The sequence below is a fragment of the Bombus terrestris genome, chromosome 18 (assembly GCF_910591885.1).
Source record: "Bombus terrestris chromosome 18, iyBomTerr1.2, whole genome shotgun sequence".
NCBI classification, from domain to species: Eukaryota; Metazoa; Arthropoda; class Insecta; order Hymenoptera; family Apidae; genus Bombus; species Bombus terrestris.
This window is the reverse complement of record NC_063286.1, coordinates 4,613,863-4,637,063: the sequence shown is the minus strand read 5'-3', so window position 1 is coordinate 4,637,063 and position 23,201 is coordinate 4,613,863. Positions and strand designations below refer to the sequence as shown.

Here is a 23,201-nt window from a genome sequence, read left to right as displayed (position 1 = left end):
GGACTAAGGATTTAATCTAGTGGGTATTTTCTTTTTAGTCTGCGGATCTGGTCCGTCGTGTCCAGTAGTTGGGTGACTAGTGGGTTGTGGTGGTTGTTGACTCTTGTGTTATATCTGCTTCTGGACTTGTGTATTTCGTCTTTGACTGTAGGTATCTTGAGGTCTCGGTGTATTGTTTCGTTGGTAACATACCAGGGTGCATTTAATAGGGATCTTAGCGTTTTCGATTGGAAGCGTTGGAGTATTTCAATGTTGGAGTTACTTGCTGTTCCCCATAGTTGGATTCCGTAGGTCCAGACAGGTTTTATTACGGCCTTGTAGAGGGTTATTTTGTTCTGTATGTTTAGTTTGGAGCGTCGGCCCGTGAGCCAATAGAATTTTCTTAGTTTTTCCTTTAGTTGCTTTGTTTTTTCCGAGATATGTTTTTTCCAGGTTAGCCTCCTGTCCAGGGTCATGCCCAGGTATCTTACGGAGTCCTTGCTTGGGATTATTGTGTTGTTAATGGTGACCTGGGGGCAGGTTTGTTTTCGGAGCGTGAAGGTTACATGGGAGGATTTTTTTTTCGTTTATTTTAAAGCCCCATTTTTGGAACCACTTTTCCATGGAGTCGAGACTTCGCTGGAGAGTGGATGAGGCAATTGCCGGGTCTGCGTGGGTAGCTAATAGTGCTGTGTCGTCGGCAAATGTTGCTATTGTTACCTCGTTTGATATGGGTAAGTCGGCAGTGTAGATGGAGAATAGTAGGGGTCCGAGGACACTACCTTGCGGTATGCCGGATTCTATTGGGAATGTTGCGGAAGTGGCGCCTAGACATTTGACTATGAATTGTCTGTTGGTTAGGTAGGATTTTAAGATGGAGTAGTATGAGTGGGGTAGGATTTTTTTAAGCTTGTAGAGTAGCCCTTCATGCCATACTTTATCGAATGCCTGTTGGATGTCTAGGAATACGGCTGAGCAGTATTTTTCCTTTTCAAGGGTTTGGCTGATCATGTGGGTTATGCGGTGGATTTGCTCTACTGTTGAGTGTTGTTTTCGGAAGCCGAATTGGTGATCTGGGAGAGTTTTCAATTCTTCTAGGAGTGGAAGGAGACGGTTCGTGAGCATCCTCTCGAATAGTTTAGATAGGGTAGGTAAAAGACTGATTGGGCGATAGGAGCTGGCTTCATGTATTGGTTTACCGGGTTTGGGGATGAGGGTGATTAGTGAGATTTTCCACGCCTTAGGAAAGTGTTCAAGGCGGAGGATGGCGTTAAAGATTGATGCGATGAGTGCAATCCCTTTTATGGGGAGTTCCTTGATTGCCTTATTTCCTATTAGGTCGTGACCTGCTGCTTTCTTGGGGTTTAGGCGACTGATTGCTTCTATGATCTCTGCAGAAGTGAAGGGTTGGATAGGAGGGGACATTTGGAAGGGAGTGTGCAGGTATTCGGTGACGTCCGCTGCGGCTATGGAGGAATGGGGTTGGAATACTTCAGTCAAGTGTTTGGCAAATAGGTTGGCTTTTTCTATAGGGCTACGCGCCCATCCACCCTGCGGGCGGCGGATTGGAGGTATTATTTGTGGGGGGCGCGTGAGTTTCCTGGAGGCTTTCCATAGTGAGTAGTTTGAGTCGGCTGTGGGGGACAGGCTGGCGAGATATTTGTGAAAACGGTCATTATTGTAGTTCTTTATGGTTTTGGATAGTTTTCTAGTTGCGTTGTTTAGTTTGCGTTTGTCCTCCGGTGTTCTATGGGTCTGCCATATCCTTCTTAGTCTACGTTTTTCTGCTATTTTTTTTAGTATGTACTGGGGGTATTCGTGATTGCTGATGGACGTTTTTGCCGGTGTGGAGACGCGGATAGCGTTTATTATGCTCTCATTTAGGTATTCCGTGGCTGCTTCGATTTCGTCATTGGTTTTTAGTGAGGTTGAGGCTGAAGTTGTGTGGGTAAAGACTTCTCTAAAGAGCTGCCAGTTGGTGTGTTGGTTATGAATGGAGCCATTAGGTGTATTCTCGATGATAGTTGAACTGACTGTTACTATCACGGGGGAATGATCAGAGGAGAGATCAGCCGAGGAATTGATTTGGACGTGTCTTGGCGAGATATTTTTAGTTATGAAGAAATCAAGGAGATCGGGTATTTTGTTTGTGTCGGTGGGCCAGTATGTGGGTTCGTATGTGGTAAGGTAGTTGAGGTTGTTGGATATTATGCTGTTGAGGAGGTTTTTGCCTCTTACTGTAACCAGTCTGCTACCCCATTGGGTGTGTTTAGCGTTGTAGTCTCCTCCGGCTATGCATCTGTTGCCCAGGGTGTCCAGGAAGTGGTCGAAGTCTTCTTTGGCGATGGAGTGTCTGGGAGGGCAGTATACAGCTGAGGTGGTGATTGTACCATGATAGTCTTCTATTGCTACGTTTGTTGCTTGGAGGTAGTCTTTCTGGAATGGTGGAAGTTCGTAGTGTTTGATATTTGCTTTGATTATGATTCCGGTGCCGCCGTGGGCCTTTCCGCTGGGGTGTTGGGTATGGTAGAACTTGTATCCGTTTATGTTCAGGTAGTTTTTGTCGGTGAAGTGAGTTTCAGATATGAGCATTATGTCGATTAGCTGGTGTTTTAGGAAGAGTTCTAGCTCAAGTTTGCGTTGCGCTAGACCATTGGCATTCCAGAGAGCTATGCGTCTTGGTTTTATTTTGTGTCTGGGCGTATTAATTTGTCCATGATGAATGTTAATAGCGATAGCAAGTTGTTTATTTGCTCTGATTGTTTCTCTATTAGCTTTTCTAGTCTAGAGACGTTGTCTGTGTTAGGTGAGGTGGGGGCACTATTTTGGGGAGGATCCCTGTGGCTATTTGGTGTATTTTGAGTGCCTTGTACCGCTTGGGCATAGGAGTTTGAGGGAGTGGTGAGTTTGATGGGGCTGGGTGTTTGATTGATTGGGGGGATTGGGATAACTGTGGATTTCGGCGAGCTGGGTGTTTGGTGATTTTCCTCTTTTGTTCTAAGTTTGGGGTATTTGCTTGAGTACAGACTTTTGTAGGCTGAGCAGCCTTTGTAGTTGGCAGGATGGTCACCTTGACAGTGGATGCACTTCGCTGGGGTTTCCGGTGATTTCCTGCACTGGTCGGTGGGGTGTGTACCTGCACATTTGACGCAGCGGAAGGTGTGGTTGCAGTATTTCTGCGTGTGCCCATATCTTTGGCACCTTTTGCATTGGACTATCTCCTTTTTGGTTTGCGGTGGTTCGAATTTAACGATGGCGTTCATTAGACGACTGATATTGTAGATTTCCTTGTTGTTTGGTTTCTGTTTTAAGTCGATGAAAAATAGGGATAGCGGGTCTTTTGTGACTCTATGCCTTATGTTGCTGACATTTGTGACTTCGTGGCCGAGTTTCGATAGTTCTATTTTTAGTTCGTCGATGTCTGCGGAGTGGTGGATGTTTCGTAGCACCACCCGAAAAGGTCTTTCTTCCTTGAGTTGGTAGGTGTGGAAGTTGGCATTCAGGGCCCTGAGTGTCTTGGTGAGCTTCCTGTAAGCTTCTGGGTTCGTCGGCAGGATTTTTACTTGATTGTTGGTTATTTTCAGGTTATAGTCCTCCTTGGAGATATCTCTCTCTAAGGACTTGGTCATTGTCTGGATGTCTATGACATCATTAACAAATATTGGCGGTGGAGGGGGGCTTCTCTGTGCGTGATGGTTTGACGGCGGGTCTGCGATTTCCATGGCGTCGTTTGAGGATTCCAATACTGCAAACCTGTTGTGAGTGTTAATTTGTGTTGATGGGTGTTCGTTCGAGTTAGTGTTTGATGGTCCAATTTTGCGTTTTTTCGCCTTATTGGCGTCGTTGGCACGGGGGGATCTGCTGAGCTGCTGCCACGGGGGGAGTAGCGCGGGGTAGTGGTGGGTTTGCACAGGCGAGCCTGGTCGTGATTGTTGGGCCATCATCGAGCTAGCTATTTCAATATGAATAACTAGTCGTGAGGCTATGCGGCAGGGATCGGGTTGGGGTTAGTTGCGTAGGCTTTTCTTCTCTCTGGCGGATATGAAACACTTGGGAAGATAGGAGCACGTTGTGTTCACTTTCGACGGTTGGGTAACACGTGTTGCTTTCGAACTTCACTGGGCACTAGAGACACGTCTGCACGCTTCGGCACTCGACAATCTATGAGTTTCTGTGAATATCCGAGAAAAGGTCACGCCATTGTAACGTAAATCACGTCAGAGACCAGGACACACACACACCGCGGGCAGGATGGTGTCACGATCGGCATACTTCGAATCTGATGGACCGATGATGGAGATAAGGATGTGGCGGCCTTGGCGACAATGTATATCGCCGAAGTGCCTAAAGAGTCATCTATGTCCTAACGGTCCTTCCACCGAATGTTCTAGAAGCGTAGCAACGGTCACGTACGCCTACAGGGTAATGGGGATATTGGGGGATGACAAACAAAGAAGGAACAGATCCCACCGAAAGTAAAAATATTGTAAGAGCCTCAGTCTCGAACAGTCACGCCTAGAGCTCAGAAGTGTATTATAAGTATATAAACGAGGAAAAAATAGTTTTCTTCTTTCTTTTAAATTTCTTTTTATTTTACGCGATCCATGGTCGACCAGGAGAAGATGAGCGATATGGACAAGGACATGAATCCGATCCTCAACAAAAACAACTATAAGTACTGGAAAAGGATGACGGAAGTTTCTATGGTTTCCCTGGGCTTGTGGGATGCGGTGGATCCAGGATTGACTGCAGTAGAAAGGACAAGATCTGAGTACGTCAAACTGGATAACATGGCACGTGCATACATTTTCCGGCACGTTCGCCCCGAGTATCTTGTAGACATCAAACGCCTGAAAACAGCAAAGGAGTGTTGGAAAGCACTGGAAGAGATCTATGGGAGATCCACATTGATGGACATCGCCTTGTGCGTGCGGGAACTGGGCACTATCGAAAAGACTCCCAGCATGGATATCCTCGTGTATTGTGAAAAAATTCAAGTTGTGTTTGACAAATTGTCTGAAGCCGGTATTAAATTTGAAGATAACGTGGTGGCATCTTTTATTTTGACTGGACTTTCGACAGATCCAAATTATTCGACCTATGTCAGAACAACAAAGATTGATAAGGTTCTGACCTCGAGGGCAGTGAAGGCCGACCTCCTACTCGAAGAGAAAAGAATTAATGCGTTGGCACCTAGAAGGCAATAGAAACCCAGGTTAGTACCAAAACAAAGATGGCGCGAATCCGAAGAGCAGAGACACAAGTGATCAAAGATGTTACAAATGTAGAAAATGGGGCCACATTTCATACCAGTGTCGAGGGGAGAAAGGAGATAGAGAAGACAGGGCAACCTTTGAAAGTGTTTCGTGATTTAGATTTTGCAGGGTGTTTAGTAAATAGAAAATCTAGAAGTGAGTATGTTTTCACATTTGCTGGTGGTGCAATATCTTGGTTGTCAAAGAAGCAACTTATCATATCTCAATCGACTTGTGAAGCAGAATTCGTAGCAATGCAGGAGGCAGTAAGGGAGACTGCGTAGATATCCTCACTGTTAAGAAAGTTGGATCAATTGTCATATTGTCCCCGACCATGCAGAACTTTCTGTGACAATATTAGAGCTATTTCATGATCCAAGGATGAGGTAGTCGCTGAGAGTTCTAAACAAGTTCGTTACTTCTATGTTAAGAATTGTATGTCAAAGGGTATTTTAGATTACGTTTATGTGCCAAGTTCTGAAAATGTTGCAGATATCCTTACCAAAGGCTTAAATAGAATTAAGACTCGGTGTTTTACCAAAACTATGGGGCTTGTAGAAACTATAATCAAAGGGGAGTGTTGAGATAAATGTCAGGTTGGTATGATCACTAGTTCCTACGTGCAGAGTTGGTACGACTACTTACGACTGAGTATCGACTATTTATCTGAGTATTCGGTGTGTTGTAATGGCTGTACAAGGTGGTGAAATACAGAGTATACAAAACTAATCTGTGTCAATCAATTAAATATCGAACCCCAAACCTATTGAATAAAAGATAAAACAACATAAACGTTTTGCAGTATATTGGAGTATAATATGTACAGATCAGAAAGTAAGAAACTTTTAACTTAAAACAAGCTTGTTGTTCAAATATTAAAAGAAATGTTGAAAAAGGTGAATTTTCATGTCTCAAAAATATTCGGACACTTATAAATTGATAAAAATATTAAAGTGGCAATTTTATATCAAAGTCTAATAATTTATTCGATACCTCTTTGGTTTAATAACATGTTTTAAGCAGTTTAATATGTTGAAGATTATTTTTTATTAGTAATCGATGCTGTATTTTATTCCTTTGTTAGAGGAATTTATCATTTTTGTTTAGTGTCTATTGTTCTTGTTTACTAATTCTCACATATGGCCGTACATGCGTAAAAAAACTTGTTATCTTAGTTTGGTAACTTAAATTTGTAATGTATTGTATATTTGTACAGATTACATATAATACAATAACACATATAACATATAATGTAATTGTACATTTTTCTTTGATTTATGTTCCAATACAGTCAATAAATTAGCATTTTTTCTTTTTTTGTCTATTCACATACAATATTGTAAAAGTATATGACATAAGATATTACAATACGGTCTATAGATGTCAAAAATAAAATAACTGTTGATTTGTAATTGTAAAAATTGTTGATTGTACAATTTGTAATTGTAAAAAAATAAAAAATTTGTTAATTAATTATGTACTGTTGCTTATACATTACAAGATAGACCGAAGATAAATGCATTTATAGGACAACAGGACATATCACAAATTTAAGTTATCAAACTAAAATAACGTATATATAACCATTCCTATGGAACGAACTGGACCGTAGAGTTAATAAAAAACAACAATAAGTACTAAAATAAAATGGTAAATTCGTGTAATAGAGGAATAAAATACAGCATTAATTACTAAAAAAAATTTTTTAACATAATAAACTGCTTAAAACATGTTATTGAATAAAATATTAAACTTTTATAAAAAAATTGCTATGTTAGTTTTCTAACATTAATTTACGAAGTGTTCGAATATTTTTAACATATCAAATTCATTTTCTTTTCAACATGAAACAATAGTTTGTTTTAAGTCAAAAGTTTTTTACCTATAATATCTATATACTATATGCCAATATATTGCAAAACATTTTTGTTCTTTTATTTGTATCTATTTCTGATAAAGAACCTAAAAATTAATGTTATGCTATCATCCGAATATTTTCAAGACTAACTGTTGTGTGTATAGTATATATGCACATATATATGCCATATGCACATATATAATATATAAGTAGTATGTCATATTTTACAGGTATGCTATATATATATACATACATACATAGTGATAGTATATTCGTTTTGAGAAAAACAAAAATGACGCATTTGAAATATAGATCATATATGTCATGTCATTGTTAAATATAAGTATGGCGCAGGGCGGTGGCATGTGTTGTGTCTTGTCATTATTTCGATCGATAATTATTTTGAGTATTTAAGTCGATCACTTAATATCACCTACTTCTTGTGTTAATGAATTTTGCGTATCTTTTCTCTTATACAGTACCTTTTAAAGACTGTCTCTATTACGTCCACAGAAAGGAAGGTTGACTAAATAGGATAAGGAGATTGAGGTTATATAAGGTTTTCGTTTTGACAGACGCGAGGCGCGAGCTCCGATACCCGTGGTGGGATGGTAAAGGAGGCGATTAAAAAGTCGAACAGCAGAGAACGACGTTGTCGTTAGTTAAGTGGACTAGTTCAAGTTCGTAGCTTGCATATTTTATTGGACTTAAGTGTTCTTGTTATTCATTATTTATTTAGTGTTATAAAAAAGTTGCTTGTGTCAGATAACAGATAAAGTGAACAATACGAAATGGATGATAAAAAAACAGGTCAGTGTATAAAAGATAAGGATTTTGTTTCAAATAGTTTTTATTAAATGTAATTTAATGTTACAATTTAATATAACGAACTGTTTTTTTATATAATTGTATATGTAACAAGAGTAACTGGTAACATATTATATGTATATTTGTAGAATTTATATTGATTTTGATATATTTTTTTTATTTAAATAAAATGATATATGATTTCTATAATTCTACTTCTTTGTCATGTATAACTGTGAAGTGTTGATGAGCTTTGTTCAAATTCTCTTTTTCTATGTTTCATTTATTAGAACACATTGTCATGACACCAAAATGCAAGACTGCAAATTCTACAACTCTTGTAATAGAAAGGCAGGCTTTAGAACCGCCAACAGAAAATGGAAATGAAAACAATGTTCATATTGCTGGAGGAGATCACAAAGGAATAGTTATTAATAAACAAGCAGTTGCTGGTACATAAAGTTCTATCATTATTTAGTATATTAAAAACAATGTTAATAGACAATATGTTACCAATATTACAACATTAATAGAATATTACATCATAAAATTTTTATAGTTACAAATGGTGAAATTCATCCAGCACATCTTTGCTTACAATTCAGAGTATTCTTAGTGAGTGCTCAAAGTGGAAAACATACACAAGAATCTAGAACTCTTCAGTTTTGGTTTGTAGATACACTTTCAGAAGCCGAACACCCAAGTGTGGCACAAGAATTCTTCAGAGAATTAGTTACACCTCAAGAATTTCCAAGAGGTAAAATTTCTTTAAGTAGTTGATAACGTATAAATTATAATAGTGTCTATAATTTATAATTAAACCAAAAAGTTTTTATATATAGAATATTGATCTATTATAGTATATAGGTATAAGGTAGTTCTAATTTTGTTAAGCATTACATATTGGTAAACAACAATAATCTATTTTTATATTATCATTCTAAAAGAGTATGTAGATTATTTTTTCAGGTCGTGAGAATACTATTATAACTATAAAATGATTAAAAAATAATATAAAATACAAATAAATATTTTTTAATATAAAAACTTTTTTTGTGCACTTATATTACAATAGTACAATTGGGTCATCAGATATTTCTCTCAGTAGTACTATAGTAATATGTAATTATAGTATATTTAATTTCAATAAGCTATATGGTTTTGTTACAGATTATGTTGGATTTATCAAGAAAATAATGAAACTAATGTTGCATAAGTATTCTACAATTAAAAAGATAGAAGTGGAATTAAAACAGCTTGAAGAACCTGTTAATCTTCCAACTAGACCATGTAAGTACAATATTACAATTCTTTTTAATTTTACAATATCTTTTTAATTTTATTTATGTTTTATTTAAATTTTTGTATAGTTTAAGTAATATTTTTTTTGTAAATGATATCATATAAGCTAACAAGTAACAACTAAGTGTTCTAGTTGAAAACATCACTACTTATATACAAATCATACTTCATAACTGTATTAATTGTTTAATTTCAATATTGAAAAATTATTCTCAGACACAAATTTACTGATATACTCATTTAATCATTCATGAAAATTATTTTACTTACACATACTTCTTTTACATTATTAAAATAACTTCGAAGCAAAGAGTAGTACCAAGATTTATTTGATTTGATTCATTGAACTAAGTGATCTTTATTGAAAGATATTGGAGCAGTGTGTCTCAAGTATACATTACAACTGAAACTAAAGGAAATGTATATTTAACATTTGTGCTGTTCATGTTACTTGTATATAAGTACATGTTCATTCTATATGAAATAAATGTGTTATTTTTAATTTCTGTTATTCACAGCTGATACTGGTCATATACTGTTCACAGTTCTTCCATATAAGAAAATTAGTTGGAAATCAGGTTGGAGATTATGAAGAAATTACATATTTTATTACGATTTATGTTTTTTGATATTTTATATGCAGGCTATTATATAAAATACAATAACAATTGAATATTTGCCGGTCAAAAACTAGAAGAAAAGTTTCTCATAGAATTTCTTTATCTATTTAGTTTTATTCTAATTTTATCGAATTTATTGCTATTTACTTTATTAGTGATAATTAGTGATAAACATATATATATTGAAAAAGTAGAGCAAAAGGTTTTAGAAAAAATAAGTAAATATAAAAGCTGTTTATCTGTACATTGACCGGTAAATACATATTTTATTGGTTCATGCAATATAGTAGCTATTATAACAACATTGGCTTAACATGATTTTTTCGCATTAATCCAATATTAAACACTTAATATATATTTTAGTGTTTATTTTACTTAATAATGAAAACAATCATTTATGATTATTCAATTTGCATCTTCTCCTCTAAAATATGGATTGATTAACTAAAAAGAAAAATTGGATATACACCATTAGAGATATGTACATATCTTATTCATGAAGTATATCACGTTTGTAATATGAATGCATGATTATGAATGCCATAATATTGTTATTTTGTTTAATTCGAAATTTTAACACAATGCAAAACTAATTGTTAAATGATAAAAAATAATACTATACATTTGAAAATAATATAATCAATTGATATGTTTAAAATATTATTATTATTTGTAAAAAAGTATATTTTTTAAGCATTTCAGAAGATTTATTTACAGTTTAACATATACATATTAGTGATTTTATTATACCATATGCAATACTCCTTATTGTATCTTTGATCTTAATATAATGTGTCTATAAATAGTATTCATGGTCACTTACTACCATATAAAATTTTTAGACTTCATTTCTATGTTATCAATTCTACAAAAAGTATTGGTAATATGAATTACATTTTTATTCTATGTTTGATGTCACATATGTTTAGCACACACAAGTAGATACACAAAGGCTGTAGTTCATTTTATTTATAAGAAACTGAAAAATTTATCACAAATAATTTACTTTTTAATGAGCATTTATATATATTTTGCAGAATTATGAAATATATTAATGGAATGTGATAATATTTAATTTTTTTGTTTGACAGTATCAACAGATGAAACAGTTATTGGTCAGGTAGTTGAACTGACCTTAGAAAAGGTGTTGGAACTTATTGAATCTGCTTATCCAAATCCAATTACAGTGACTGATATAGCAAAGTATGATCTTTACTATAAGAATTTTATTAATTATTTTTGCACTAAAATGTTAATGTAATTGTAAACAATGTGTGGTAATTATTGCAGAGAACATGGTTGGGACCCTTCTGCTGTCGAAATAAAATTAAAAGAATTACAAGAGAAGGGTGTTGTTAAAGCGATGGAGCATGGAGCTTTTACTAGAGTTGTACATCAAGATACCCAAATTCAAGTAAATTTTATTTTTACTATTTTGCAGTAAATTTATAGTATAGTGTCAATGCACTATTTTATGTATAATTATTTGTGGTAATTAATTATTGGACATTATATATGAAAAATTATTGTATCTCTTTTCTTACCTTTTCCTAGGTCGTAAAACAAATGCCAACAATGGCAAGTGCAAAACAGCCTACTATAGCAATTATTACTGCACAGTATTGTGAAAAGTTGGCAGTTGATTCTATGATTGAAAACAAAGAAACATTTGTTCGTTATACTACTGTTGGTAAGATATATTTCATTTAATAACTCTTAATTATTCACATAGATTTTATGAATTAATCTTCAATTATATGGCAGAAGGAATATAAAATAATATGATATGATAATTTATTTTCAAGATACAGGTTGCTATTTATATTTTAATATTAAATGACTAAATATAAAGAAATGATATTGTCAAATTTTAAGATCAAAGCAGACTTTATTTACGTTTTTTTACGTTATCTAAGGTCTCTTTATCTTCTTTAGAAGTTAACGTAGGTATAAGAAATTTCAAATTTCAAGTATAATTATGGAACTTTTTAGTGTATTAAAGAATTTGTATTAACTAGTTTGCATTACGGTATTATAATTATAGTATCATATATTAGTTGGCGGTAAAGGTACAAAATGTACTGCCTATATATATGTATATATGACAATGCATGAAACTTTAGGTACGGCAAGCTCACCTGATGCGACAGATGGAGTACCGCGAGTGACATGTCGTTTTGGTAAAGTAATTTGTAATATAGTTCCTCTTTCGTGTCAATGTCCTTTAACGTTATAGCTTGCCAATTGCTTGTATTCAGGAAGTGTCGCAATGGCACTAGGCTGTGAAAAATACATATTATTAGATATTTTTATTAAAATACTACTTCGACGATGCCGCAGAAACAATATACATACCATATTGCTGTGTTGTAATGAAATTCATTCAGATTATCATCTCATGTATTATGTCTTCATCTTCAACCATTTACTTTCTCAGCAATATTAGCAAATTAAGTTAAATTTATAGCACACACATATTAAAGCCCAGTGCAGACATGCGACTGTTGCCGTTGCGATCTTGCTGCGATCACATGTCCTTCTTTGCTGTGCCTGTTAAGAACAGTAAAGATAAGCATATGATAGTAGCGCAATTATAACAATGAAAGAGGCACGTCTGCACCAGGACTAAATGGGTATGGTTCAGAACTATCACAGGTTATATCTTTTGTTCATGTGTTTTTTGTTTATGTGTTTTGTTTGTATAAAAGATACTGTTATATTATTTTATTTCCTTCTACTTAAGACTGGTATTAACTTCTTTTAATTATTACTTCCATTTTTAAAACAAATAACTAGTTAACACTTACAAAACTAAATTTTATTTTCCGTTGCTTTTAACACAATTTTTATATATAAATAAATTTATAATATAATGATATTAATATGTGTAATATATATATGTATTTTACTGTGTATTATTATCTAATTAATCCAGTACTAAATACGCAACAATATATTATACATTTTTAATTATTATTATATGTAAGTTTACACATACATTGATTACATGAATATAAATGTTTGGAAAATACTGAATTATTTGTGGGATGTTAGTTCAATTAGTAACTTTTTCTAAAAATAGGAAGGGTGTGTAGGAATTAAATGATAAGTTTTACAACTATATTTTTTATACCAAATACAATTGTGTTATGATAGTTATTTATCACTTCTTTCATTTCAACTAAAAAAAAAAGTTATAAAGACAAGTTGATAAGTTTTCGGTGTCATTGCAAGGAGTTTATTTTTGTTTTATTTCTTATTGATATTTTCATACCGGAAACTTTTCAATCTGCTCTTGTATTTGATATACTAATAAATATATGAATTACTTATATTTATATCTAGTAATAGGTACTGAACACAATTGCATCTGTATGGAATGAGCCATTTTTAATCAACTTAGTCACAACATACATACACAAATACAATACCAATTTTTTAATAGTAGCACAGTGCACATGTATCATACACATATTTTAAAATTACTAATGGTAGAGGATTATTTCAATGCAAAATAAGATTATTTTTGTTATAGGTGAGTCAAATGTTTACACATTAGGTAATATTGGCGCACATAGAATTGTATGCACAAAATTACCAACTGTAGGTCATACAAGAGAAGCAATGACTGCAGCAGGAAATACAACTACCAGATTATTAGGTAGCATTTAAATTGTTCTTGGTTTAGTTATAATTGGTACGCTTGATTATAATCAAATATTTTACTTTTTCTGTAGGTACATTTCAGAAAGTTGATTTCGTTTTCTTAATTGGAATTGGAGGAGGTGTACCACATTATACAGATTATAATAAACATGTACGACTTGGTGATGTGGTTATATCTTATCCTATTCCTCTTAATAAAAAGTATATTTATGTTTATTGTGAAAGTGCAAAGACAAATGAGAGCGGAGATTATCATTTTGAAACCAAAGAATATTGCCCACCAAATTTATGTCTTCAAGAAATTGCTGTTAATCTTAAAGATCAGGTAGGTTGTTACACTCTTACGCCTAATGCAGATGAGCGACTTTTGCCCGCGCGATATGGTTGGATCATATGTCTTTTTTTGTTTTCCTAATTACGAACATTGAATATAGGCATATGATCGCACCGATATCGCGCGGACAAAAGTTGTTTGTCTGCATAGACATAAATTTGCAACAAGAATCTAGTATAGTTATTAATGATTCTTTCTAGTCAGAGAATGAGACAAATCCTCCATGGCAAACGTACCTGAAAGAAGGTTCAGATATTTTAACTAACCAGACGGAGCATGATTTTAAACCACCTCCACCAGAGTCTGATAAGTTATACATGGCTATTGGCGAAAGAGATGTTATTGAAGTTGCACATCCTACTGCACCTGCAGATGCGGCGAATAAAAGGTTATTGCTGTTTAATATGTTATTTTTAGTATATAAGATTATTATTTTTCAGCATATAATCATACTTATGACCTAAGTAAATATACATGTATATTTTTTTAAAGTTATACAATCTTATAAAATCTTCAGCAGTGTTTCCTGTTTCAAATATAGTAAATGTTGACAAAGGGTACTTAACTTTAACATATATTGTGAAGGACACTCTCCTGAGTTACCTCTGGAAGGTTTTAGTCACCGCTCGTTATTTCTTAAAAGGTTACTAACACAAAAGGATTTATAAAAAGTAATGTATGGTAATGTATGGTAAGTATTTCTATACTACACGCGTTAATCGCTCGCTCTACTCCTTCGTAAAAATCTGGTCCAACCCAATTTTAATTCTACATATGTGCAAGGAATTTTTAAGAAAAAAGAATTTTGGTCAAAAATAGCGCCTCTTTTGCCTGTGGAATTGATATTGAGTTAGACTAGATTTTTACAAGCGAGCGAGCAACGCACACGATGTTTCTATCAAATGAAGACTGGGATATAAACGCGACTATCGCGTCGGTTACAATCACATACGTATATTTACATATAAGCAGAATGCAATGTACATAGTAGTAGTAATATATTTCTGCCAATAACTTTTTGAGGAATAACGAGTGACGATTAAAACTTTCTGGAGATTTACACTTAAGGTGACTGTCCTTGATAATATATGTCAAGATGAAGGTCATTAATGCTAGGCCCTCTTTACATTTATCATTATGTTCTTTTATGTCCAGAACAAATGGCTGTCCACGAATTCACTTAGCACCTGTAGCATCTGGTAGACATATTGCACGCGATGATCAGCTTAGACAGAAATTTGCAGCCCGATTTGGAGCCCTTGCCTTTGATACAGAGATGGATGCTGTAGTCGAAAGTATTTTGGGTAATTGTCGTGAAAGTTTTGCTGTTATTCGAGGTATTTCTGATTATAAAGATGGCTCTCGTATAAAAGAATGGCAGCCTTACGCGTCCTTAGCTGCTGCTAGTGTAATGAAATCTATTATTTGTGCTATGGACCCACCTACTAATGTGTAATACACAATTTCTGATGCTCGTTTTATTTCATTCCGGACAGCATTTTATGTGATAGTTGGTAAAATTATCATCATTTCGTGTCTTTTATATGGTATCGTCGATTTTTCAGTGCAAAGTGGACCAACTTCTTTTATTGGCTAAGAGCAATAATTGTTTCAATTAGCGCACAAACAGCATAATTCAGAATTACTTAAGGAATAGCTTATTCTTCCTTTTTTCTTGTATTTTTTAAGTCGTATTTAATGTGATATGGATCAGTTATTTACTTGATAAGCAGGAGAAAATAAGATCGTGACCAAATATATAATGGTCATAAAATAAGATGCACCAAGTGCATTTTAATTATTTAAGAGAATTGTAGTTAGTATGAATGATTTTAATCTAGTGACTTTAGAATCAAGGACAATTCAATTTCACGTTTCCAAATCGTTTTCAAAGAATTTCCAAACTACTAAAAAAATGGAATATGTATTTGATTGATAAAAGTGCTAGCTTACTTTTAAAATTTATTTCAACATGGCTATTTGAAAAAAATTTTTTCAATTTTTATATCTGAACATAACTTTTTAATATTATTTAATAATATATTTATAATATCGATGCATCGATTATTGCTACACTTATTCATTTCCTAATATATTATAACATCAATTTTATATAATTTGATGGAATATTAATGCATGGTTTTGCAGAATTATTCATATGCTCTTTGTACTTTTCATATCTCGAATATTGCCTATTGTATTTATTTAAGTATAATATCGAGAAATTTATGTAATCAAGAAAAATCAGTTCAATGATTCTAAAATTGGTGCCATCTTTATTCTTTTGAACACAAGATTATCAAAAAATTTGTACACAATAGATTTTTTTGATATGAAAGAATTATACTTTTGAAATAATTACGTAATTTAAATTATAGCAATGAGGCTCTTGATTATCAAATATTAGCAGACAGGATCCGAAATAACGTAGGTATGGGAACCACAGAAAGCTTTAAATAAAGTCTCGGTATAGTCAGGAAAATAATTTAGATGTAGAATATGATATCTAAGAGTAAGGGCAGAAAGTACATTTGGCAGTATTTATCTGAACACAATCAAATTATCGTTCAAAAGTAATTGTCCTACAAACTATTATATGTTTGTCAGAGTATATTACCATTTCACACAAGTCTGTCCGCTTTCTCCATGGAGCATATAGTAAATACATCTATACATTCAAATTTGATGAAAGGAAGAAATATAAATAACTAATGCCGCCCAAAACTTTAATCGTACTTCAAAGGAGATTAAGAATTTGATCTTAATAGTTATACTATTAATTATTATTATAAAATATGTTTACTTTCTAATGTGTTATGATTTTGAAACAAACATAGATTTTTGTTTCTTAACAAATTTTAATTTGATTCTTGAGTTATGGCAAAATATTTGCATATACAAGCTGTGTCCTCTAGGATTAACCACTATTTTTCAGACATTTCTAATAATTCGTCAAAGAAATGTTTTGAACAAAAGTTAGTAAGTTTTCGGTTCACTATACATTTAAATATTAAAAATATCCAAAAATTTTTTCCAATAAAAAAGTGAAGGGCACCATATGTTTTGGATTTCACGGAGTTGTAGTTTGCGTCAAAATGAATTCAACGATCTACTATACAATGACTTTGAGATGACTTAGATTCAGAAACTAATAAATTAAACAAATTTTACAAACATACCGTTTTACATTACCGATACAATGTACTATTACCAAATTTCTGATTTTCAGCTCATTTAAAAATCATCTCAAGGTTATAGTATAGTAGGTCGTAGATTCGTCTTGATGCCAATTATAATTCTGTCAAGTCCAAAATATATGGTGCTATTTAAGGAAGTCAGCAATTTTTTGGAAATCTTTAATATCCAAATGTGTAGCGAATTGAAAACTGATTAACTTTTGTTCAAAAAATTTTTTGGTAGATTGTTAAAAATATCTGAAGGATGGTGTTTTTAAAATTAAATTAATTGGTGTGTTTAAAATTAAAATTTTAGATATATCCTGTATAGAATATACGCTATATAAAATATAATAATATTAAAAACATGTACATATTTATATTATAATAACTCATTTCTAAATTATGAAATATTTTGTTTTAGTATATGATCTCTGAGTGCAGAAAGCATTATATTTATTTTTATAATGTGCTTTTTAAAGTTTATTATTATTTTGCTATTACATTGCTGTCACTACTTTGACATTTGTAAATTTACATCTATTTTTTTTACTCAGGATTCTTAACTTAGACCAATTTTTATTCAATTATATAATACAATTATATAATTAGCACTTTAACATAAATGGTAACATGGAGAAAAGATGTTCGTCAGGATATGTAGAAATGCTGGATAGAACTCATTTTTCTTTTGCAAAGTTTGTTAAAATGTGTCTATTGTTGTTACGGCATATTTAAAATCTGTTACAACTTTATAGTTTATCTTTTTGTACTATATTTAGAGACACAAATAATTTGTCATGTACATATTTTGTATATTTATGAAATAGATCATCTTTACATGTTTCCAAATGATAAGCGATCTGCTACAGATGGTTGTGATTGCATGTTCGTACTTCATTCTCTTAAAATTAGCTTAACTGTTTCCTCTTCTTGATATTGCATATTCATATATTCTGATATATAGTCCTACAAAATCAAATTGTTGATACATATAATAAACCGGTACACATTCTCATAAGTAAACAGTATATAATGTTTAAATGTTTTTATTATCATTTTATATAATTATTATTTAGAAATGAGTATGAATTTTAGAGCCAAAAGGAGTACGTGTGGAATTTCCTTTATATTATGTATCTTTTTCATTTTTACGGTGGATAGTTTATGAGATATCAATACATACATAGCCAATATTATTAAATTATATTTATATTTCAGAAGTAACTATTTGTGGATATATATGTATGTATTTCAAGAGATATCATTTTTTTAAATTATTAGATAGCGTTAATCAAAGATTTCACGGTCATCGTATGTACAAAATAAGACTTTTATTTTTTTATATATAGTTTTTTTCGTTGCTTCTGTGCAATATATTGTTGCATCTCGCACATATAAATTCTTTTCTTATTTTAAATCGTACTTTCCCATCTATTTTCTTTGATTCTATCCCTTCTATCACGTTGCCAAAGTAGATTATGTCTATGATAAATAATCCAAAGTCTGATTTTAATAGATTTAGCAAAATTTTATCAATTAACCGAATTATTATGAATTATGCATTTTTCTAACACAGAGTATAAAAGTAATATAAATATCTTAAATTTAATAGATTTGATTTTCAGTTTTGTTCTAATTTCTTTAGTGCGATTAAATGTTTGGGCGATGATATATGCACCAAATATATTAAAAATTGTACAATTAATTAACATTAATTAAAGTGCCAATGTGTTCAATGTATTTGGGTAGTGCAGAAATAAGATAGGTTTTTCTGGAAGATGAACGAATATCTTTATGTTATTATTCAATTCTATCTCGATGCATTTGATTTATCACTACTGTAATTTATTTGGTATTAGAAGCAATTGTTACAGTAATAATTATGTATAATAATATTCGGGAAGAAATAAGTTTTTTCTTTCGAGAATGTTTTATTCGTTTATCTTCTAGATTAATATTGCTGTCGTCTGCATTAGAGACCAACATAAATGAATTCTACTGCCTATTTGAAATTCCAATATGGATATTCAAATACTTGAAAATTGTTTTAAAAAGAATTCGATAATATCTAAGCTTTGTTAATAACTTTAAATGTAATTTCCTCGCATTTTAACGTCATTATAGATTCTAAAGCACAGGGTAGTATACGAGAACTCTATATTTAAGTGACATTGAAATATTCGATTCGAGCATAAATCTAAAAACCTAGGAAAGTAGTATATATACATTTAAATATACCTACATACGTATCGTTGGTAGCATTAAAACGTTCCAATTCTAACATCATGGTGATAATCTGCAAATTTTACAAGTGACATTGATCGAGTTTTTTCAATGATACTTGACCGCTAATCAAAAGTCATTATTTATTTATTTATTTATTTATTTATTCATTCATCCGTTACAATTGAAACAATTACATTGTTTGGTGCGTTCCACTGAACCGTTAAAATACGTCTAGGGAATTTTACTTTCCTTTCGAAAATGCTATTTTGTATTGTTTTAAATATATGTCGTGTGACGTGCAAACAGAGGAAAAAGATAAAGACGTGTAAAAGATTTCTAACGGTAGAAGGGGCCTCAGGTCAATTTAATCGATGAAAAGTATCACTTGTTGCGTAGAAGCACATTTTTAAGAAAATTCTATGAGATATAGAGAGTATCAGCTATCAAATATATATGTACGTATTATTATAAATATAGTCAAATACGTATAGGTATATATCTTTATTTCAAATATTTAGTATATAATACATGATATAATATATAAATCGTGAATTCTATTACGTGGTGAAACATTCAATTCAATTTACCTGATAATACAGATTCCTATGTAAGGCCTAAAATATTATGTACGAAAGGAACGAAACTTTGTTACATATTGTGTTTCAAGCGACGAGGTTGTCAACCTCGAGCTTCCAAAATATCTATGTATTTACATATATTTACGTTAGTATTACGCGCTTTCAACACTAGTCGCACTATTGTGTTTTCCGTCTATTTATATGTAGGTATGTTTTAAATTGCAAATACTACTGCATACGCATACATATATAGTGTGTAACTACGTCCATTTAATTTATATTTCAAAGAAATTTATTAGCATCTATAATGAACATATAATCGCAATGGATTTCAATTTTGTCCGTTCAGGGAAGTGATTTTAAATATTAGCATCTCATTTCGATGTCTAAGCCACAGAAACGGTTTTCTCCATTATTTCACGCCATTGCTTCAGAAACTGAACGTTTGTACGATTCCAGTTTAAGAACTGATAAATGTACTTGTGAATGCTTATTTAGTACATAGTGTGCGATGAAGTGAGCTTGAAGACTTCAGAAATGAAAGATCTATGCTTCTAGCTTGTAATCCGAATAGTCTTCCGGCCAAAACATCATTAATCACGAATGTCTTTAAGAAAGACCTTGGCATTTGAGTTTTGGTGTTATCTGTCTTGAATACGAAAAAATGCCCGATATGGTCAGATGGTAAAATGGGTATTACCAAAATGTTTTCATAATACGTTTCTCTGATATCTTTCTCTAATTTAAGTAAATACATTTATTGTGGGAAAGCTATGCATATATGTGTAAGATAAGCCGAATTGTTTTCCAAATTTTCGAATGTTTCTTTACCAGATACGAAACTGTTTTGCTTTTTTATTTATCGTTTTTCTTTTCTTCCCTTGTTCCTGATCCTTTTTGTTAACTGATTTTTCCTTCTGCATTTTCTATTTTTTTTTTTTTTTATCAAGATTAGTCACTTCTTTAGGGTCTTTTAATTTGTTTCTAACAAATTGATATTGAATTCATTCTCTTATGATTAAGAATTGTTCTCTTGAATCTAATAAACACCTTAACCTAACAAGATTCCATTAGAAGTTATTTAGGTAATTTTAATAAATAATTTTGACAAATACATAATAGAAAATAAAGAGTTTACATTTTTCTCAACGATAATTTTACAATTTGATTTTTCTAGAATAGAATGTTCACCTACATATACTTCGTATCACGTTCTATATATTTAGCTTATACAGGGTGTCCTAATATTGATAATAAAACCGATACATAAAATAATAAGTGGAAAATATAGAATAATTTTCTTTTCACCTGATGCTTTGTTTTCGGGAAAATTGTTTTTGAAAATTTAACGATTGAATATAAGTAAACAATCAGCAAAAGGGTATTCTACGTATGGAAATAAATGTGAAATGTTGAATAATATTTTTCCTTTAAGACCAAGTTTTCATGAAAATAGATTCTGAACATGTGTAGGTCAAAATTGGCCTGGTGTAGGTGTAATAGATAAATTTCCAAATTACTTGGAAACGAAGCGTTTTCCGAAAAAATATTATCTTACATTTTTAACTTATTTTCATCTGTAGAGTAGCCTGCTATCGATTATTCGTTCCTATCTAGCCTGAAAGTAGACAAGATTAAATATATAGTTGACGTGTGTTCAAGTTCGATTTTTTTGAAAGCAGGCGTCGTATGAAAAATTTTTTTTCTATATTTTCCATCATTTCCTTGTCGATTACCAATACTGGGACACCCTGTACACAAATATTAGAATTTATATATTTTTGGTGCCATTAATCTGAAATAAAATTTTGTAATATTGCACTGGCTATAGAGAACAGAATTACAAAATTTAAAAATAATCGTATTCAAAGTTACGAATTATTCGACGAATATTCTGGTTGTACCCATTGCCAATGGCGTTTTGCTAGAATTGTAATGTCTACAGGGGAAAAGTAAAGAAATTGTTGTATCTAAGAGTAAGCTACTTCACCGCGGAAGAGAAACTGTGATACTATCTGGACTTTTCTGCGTGAAGTAAGATAAGTCGTGGAAAGAGCCATAGTATAAAATAAATCGGTTCCATAGCATTTGATTTTGTTACGAAATAGATGGTTAAGGAAGTATTGTGAAACTGAGAAACAGAAGAACGAACGTATCGCTGAAGTCTTATTAGAAGAAGTTCAATAGAGATACATAGTAAGCTCTGGAAGCAAAGAACCAAACAGTATCGTATACTTTTGTTTATTATGAGCATTTTTTACCAGAATTAATTTTTTCTTAAAAATGGTGATGACAATTTCTACAATAATATTGTACGTAACAGTGTTACACATGATGTGTTTATCAAGTAAAATTTGATATTTAGTTGCATACAATCTGTACAGTAACAAATCGTCTTTATCGGTTGAGTGATTTGAAGAAATTTCAGCTTTAAATCTTATTCCATGCTTTAACATATCAATATAGTAGAAATATATATTAGGAGTGATAAATAATTGTTTCAAAACAGTAAATATAAATACTTTATAAACACATCGTGTAATTCACATTTTTCTGTAATGCAATGTTGCAAAAACTGCATGTATTGTTATGTAACTCTTATGTAAGTTGTAGACAACTACTTTCAGTTTAGATTAATGAAAACTTTTCGTGGTGTAAAATTCAATTTTATGTAATAAGATCTCTGGTATTTGATGGCCGAAAAATCGTTTCAATAAATAGAGGTCCATTGTTCTTATGTTTATCAACATGTTCATGCCCAATTAAGATTCTTTTATAGTAATTTTCAATTTCGCTATAATTAATCTAAATATCCTCAATAGTTTGTTGGAATAGTTTGATAGCATTGAAACTTTAAGAACTGATTAATCTCTTTCTTTATCTTTAAATTTTTATAACAGAGGATTTACAGAAAGTGATTAGCAAGCCGGATAATAAATTGTATATACTTATGATGAATTTTTTTACTAATTATTTGCTTTCATATAATTCTTGTATGTTCATGTCATACGTTAGTTTTAATACTGAATCAAATACCTAAAACCAAATTATCTTTATTTATCTAAAATATTATTACAATCATTTTACTATCCAGTTACTCAAGTGTAACAAGTGTAACTGATTTTGATCAAATTTTATAGATACAGAATATAGTAAAAAATATAATGATGACAGTGCACAATTTTGTATCTTTGAACAAGAAACAATATATTTTTAAAAGGTCTATTTTCTTAAATAATATGTCAAAAGTCGTTACTATTTCGTTAATATTCCTTGTCAACGTTTGTTTATGTTGAGTATACGTTTGAACTCAAAATTTTGATTTTTCCTTATTTAACGAATATATTTGAATTATTATAGAAACTTGCTTATACGAACTATTTTCCTACGGGAAGAC

General features: G+C 32.0%; 1 protein-coding gene and 1 long non-coding RNA gene across 5 annotated transcripts; both read left to right on the top strand.

Moving 5' to 3' along the window:
• The first annotated feature begins 4,490 nt into the window (after positions 1-4,490).
• Positions 4,491-5,963, top strand: LOC100649830. Its single transcript, XR_007227506.1, has 3 exons — positions 4,491-5,390; positions 5,478-5,644; positions 5,727-5,963. It is a non-coding gene; the product is annotated as an uncharacterized LOC100649830 (long non-coding RNA).
• A 1,472-nt stretch (positions 5,964-7,435) lies between these two features.
• Positions 7,436-22,537, top strand: LOC100649604. Of its 4 annotated transcripts, XM_048414133.1 has the most exons (14): positions 7,436-7,772; positions 7,858-7,902; positions 8,190-8,351; positions 8,459-8,656; positions 9,070-9,189; positions 9,720-9,779; positions 10,913-11,024; positions 11,112-11,235; positions 11,376-11,511; positions 11,945-12,001; positions 13,357-13,482; positions 13,559-13,812; positions 14,022-14,209; positions 14,977-22,537. In XM_048414133.1, the coding sequence occupies exons 2-14, from the start codon at positions 7,884-7,886 to the stop codon at positions 15,275-15,277; spliced, it is 1,857 nt and encodes a 618-aa protein (XP_048270090.1). In that variant the 5' UTR covers positions 7,436-7,772; positions 7,858-7,883; the 3' UTR covers positions 15,278-22,537. The 4 variants fall into 4 exon arrangements, with proteins under 4 accessions (XP_048270090.1, XP_012173725.2, XP_048270091.1 ...); XM_012318335.3 differs by lacking the exon at positions 9,720-9,779 and having other exon boundaries at positions 7,437-7,902; XM_048414134.1 differs by lacking the exon at positions 11,945-12,001 and having other exon boundaries at positions 7,437-7,902.
• Positions 22,538-23,201: the final 664 nt, after the last annotated feature.

Excerpts from the sequence above, each read along its gene's own strand:
- LOC100649604 (XM_048414133.1), top strand. Across the intron at positions 9,190-9,719 it reads TAATCTTCCAACTAGACCAT|CTGATACTGGTCATATACTG; the intron begins GTAAGTACAATA and ends TGTTATTCACAG. Across the intron at positions 13,483-13,558 it reads TACAACTACCAGATTATTAG|GTACATTTCAGAAAGTTGAT; the intron begins GTAGCATTTAAA and ends CTTTTTCTGTAG.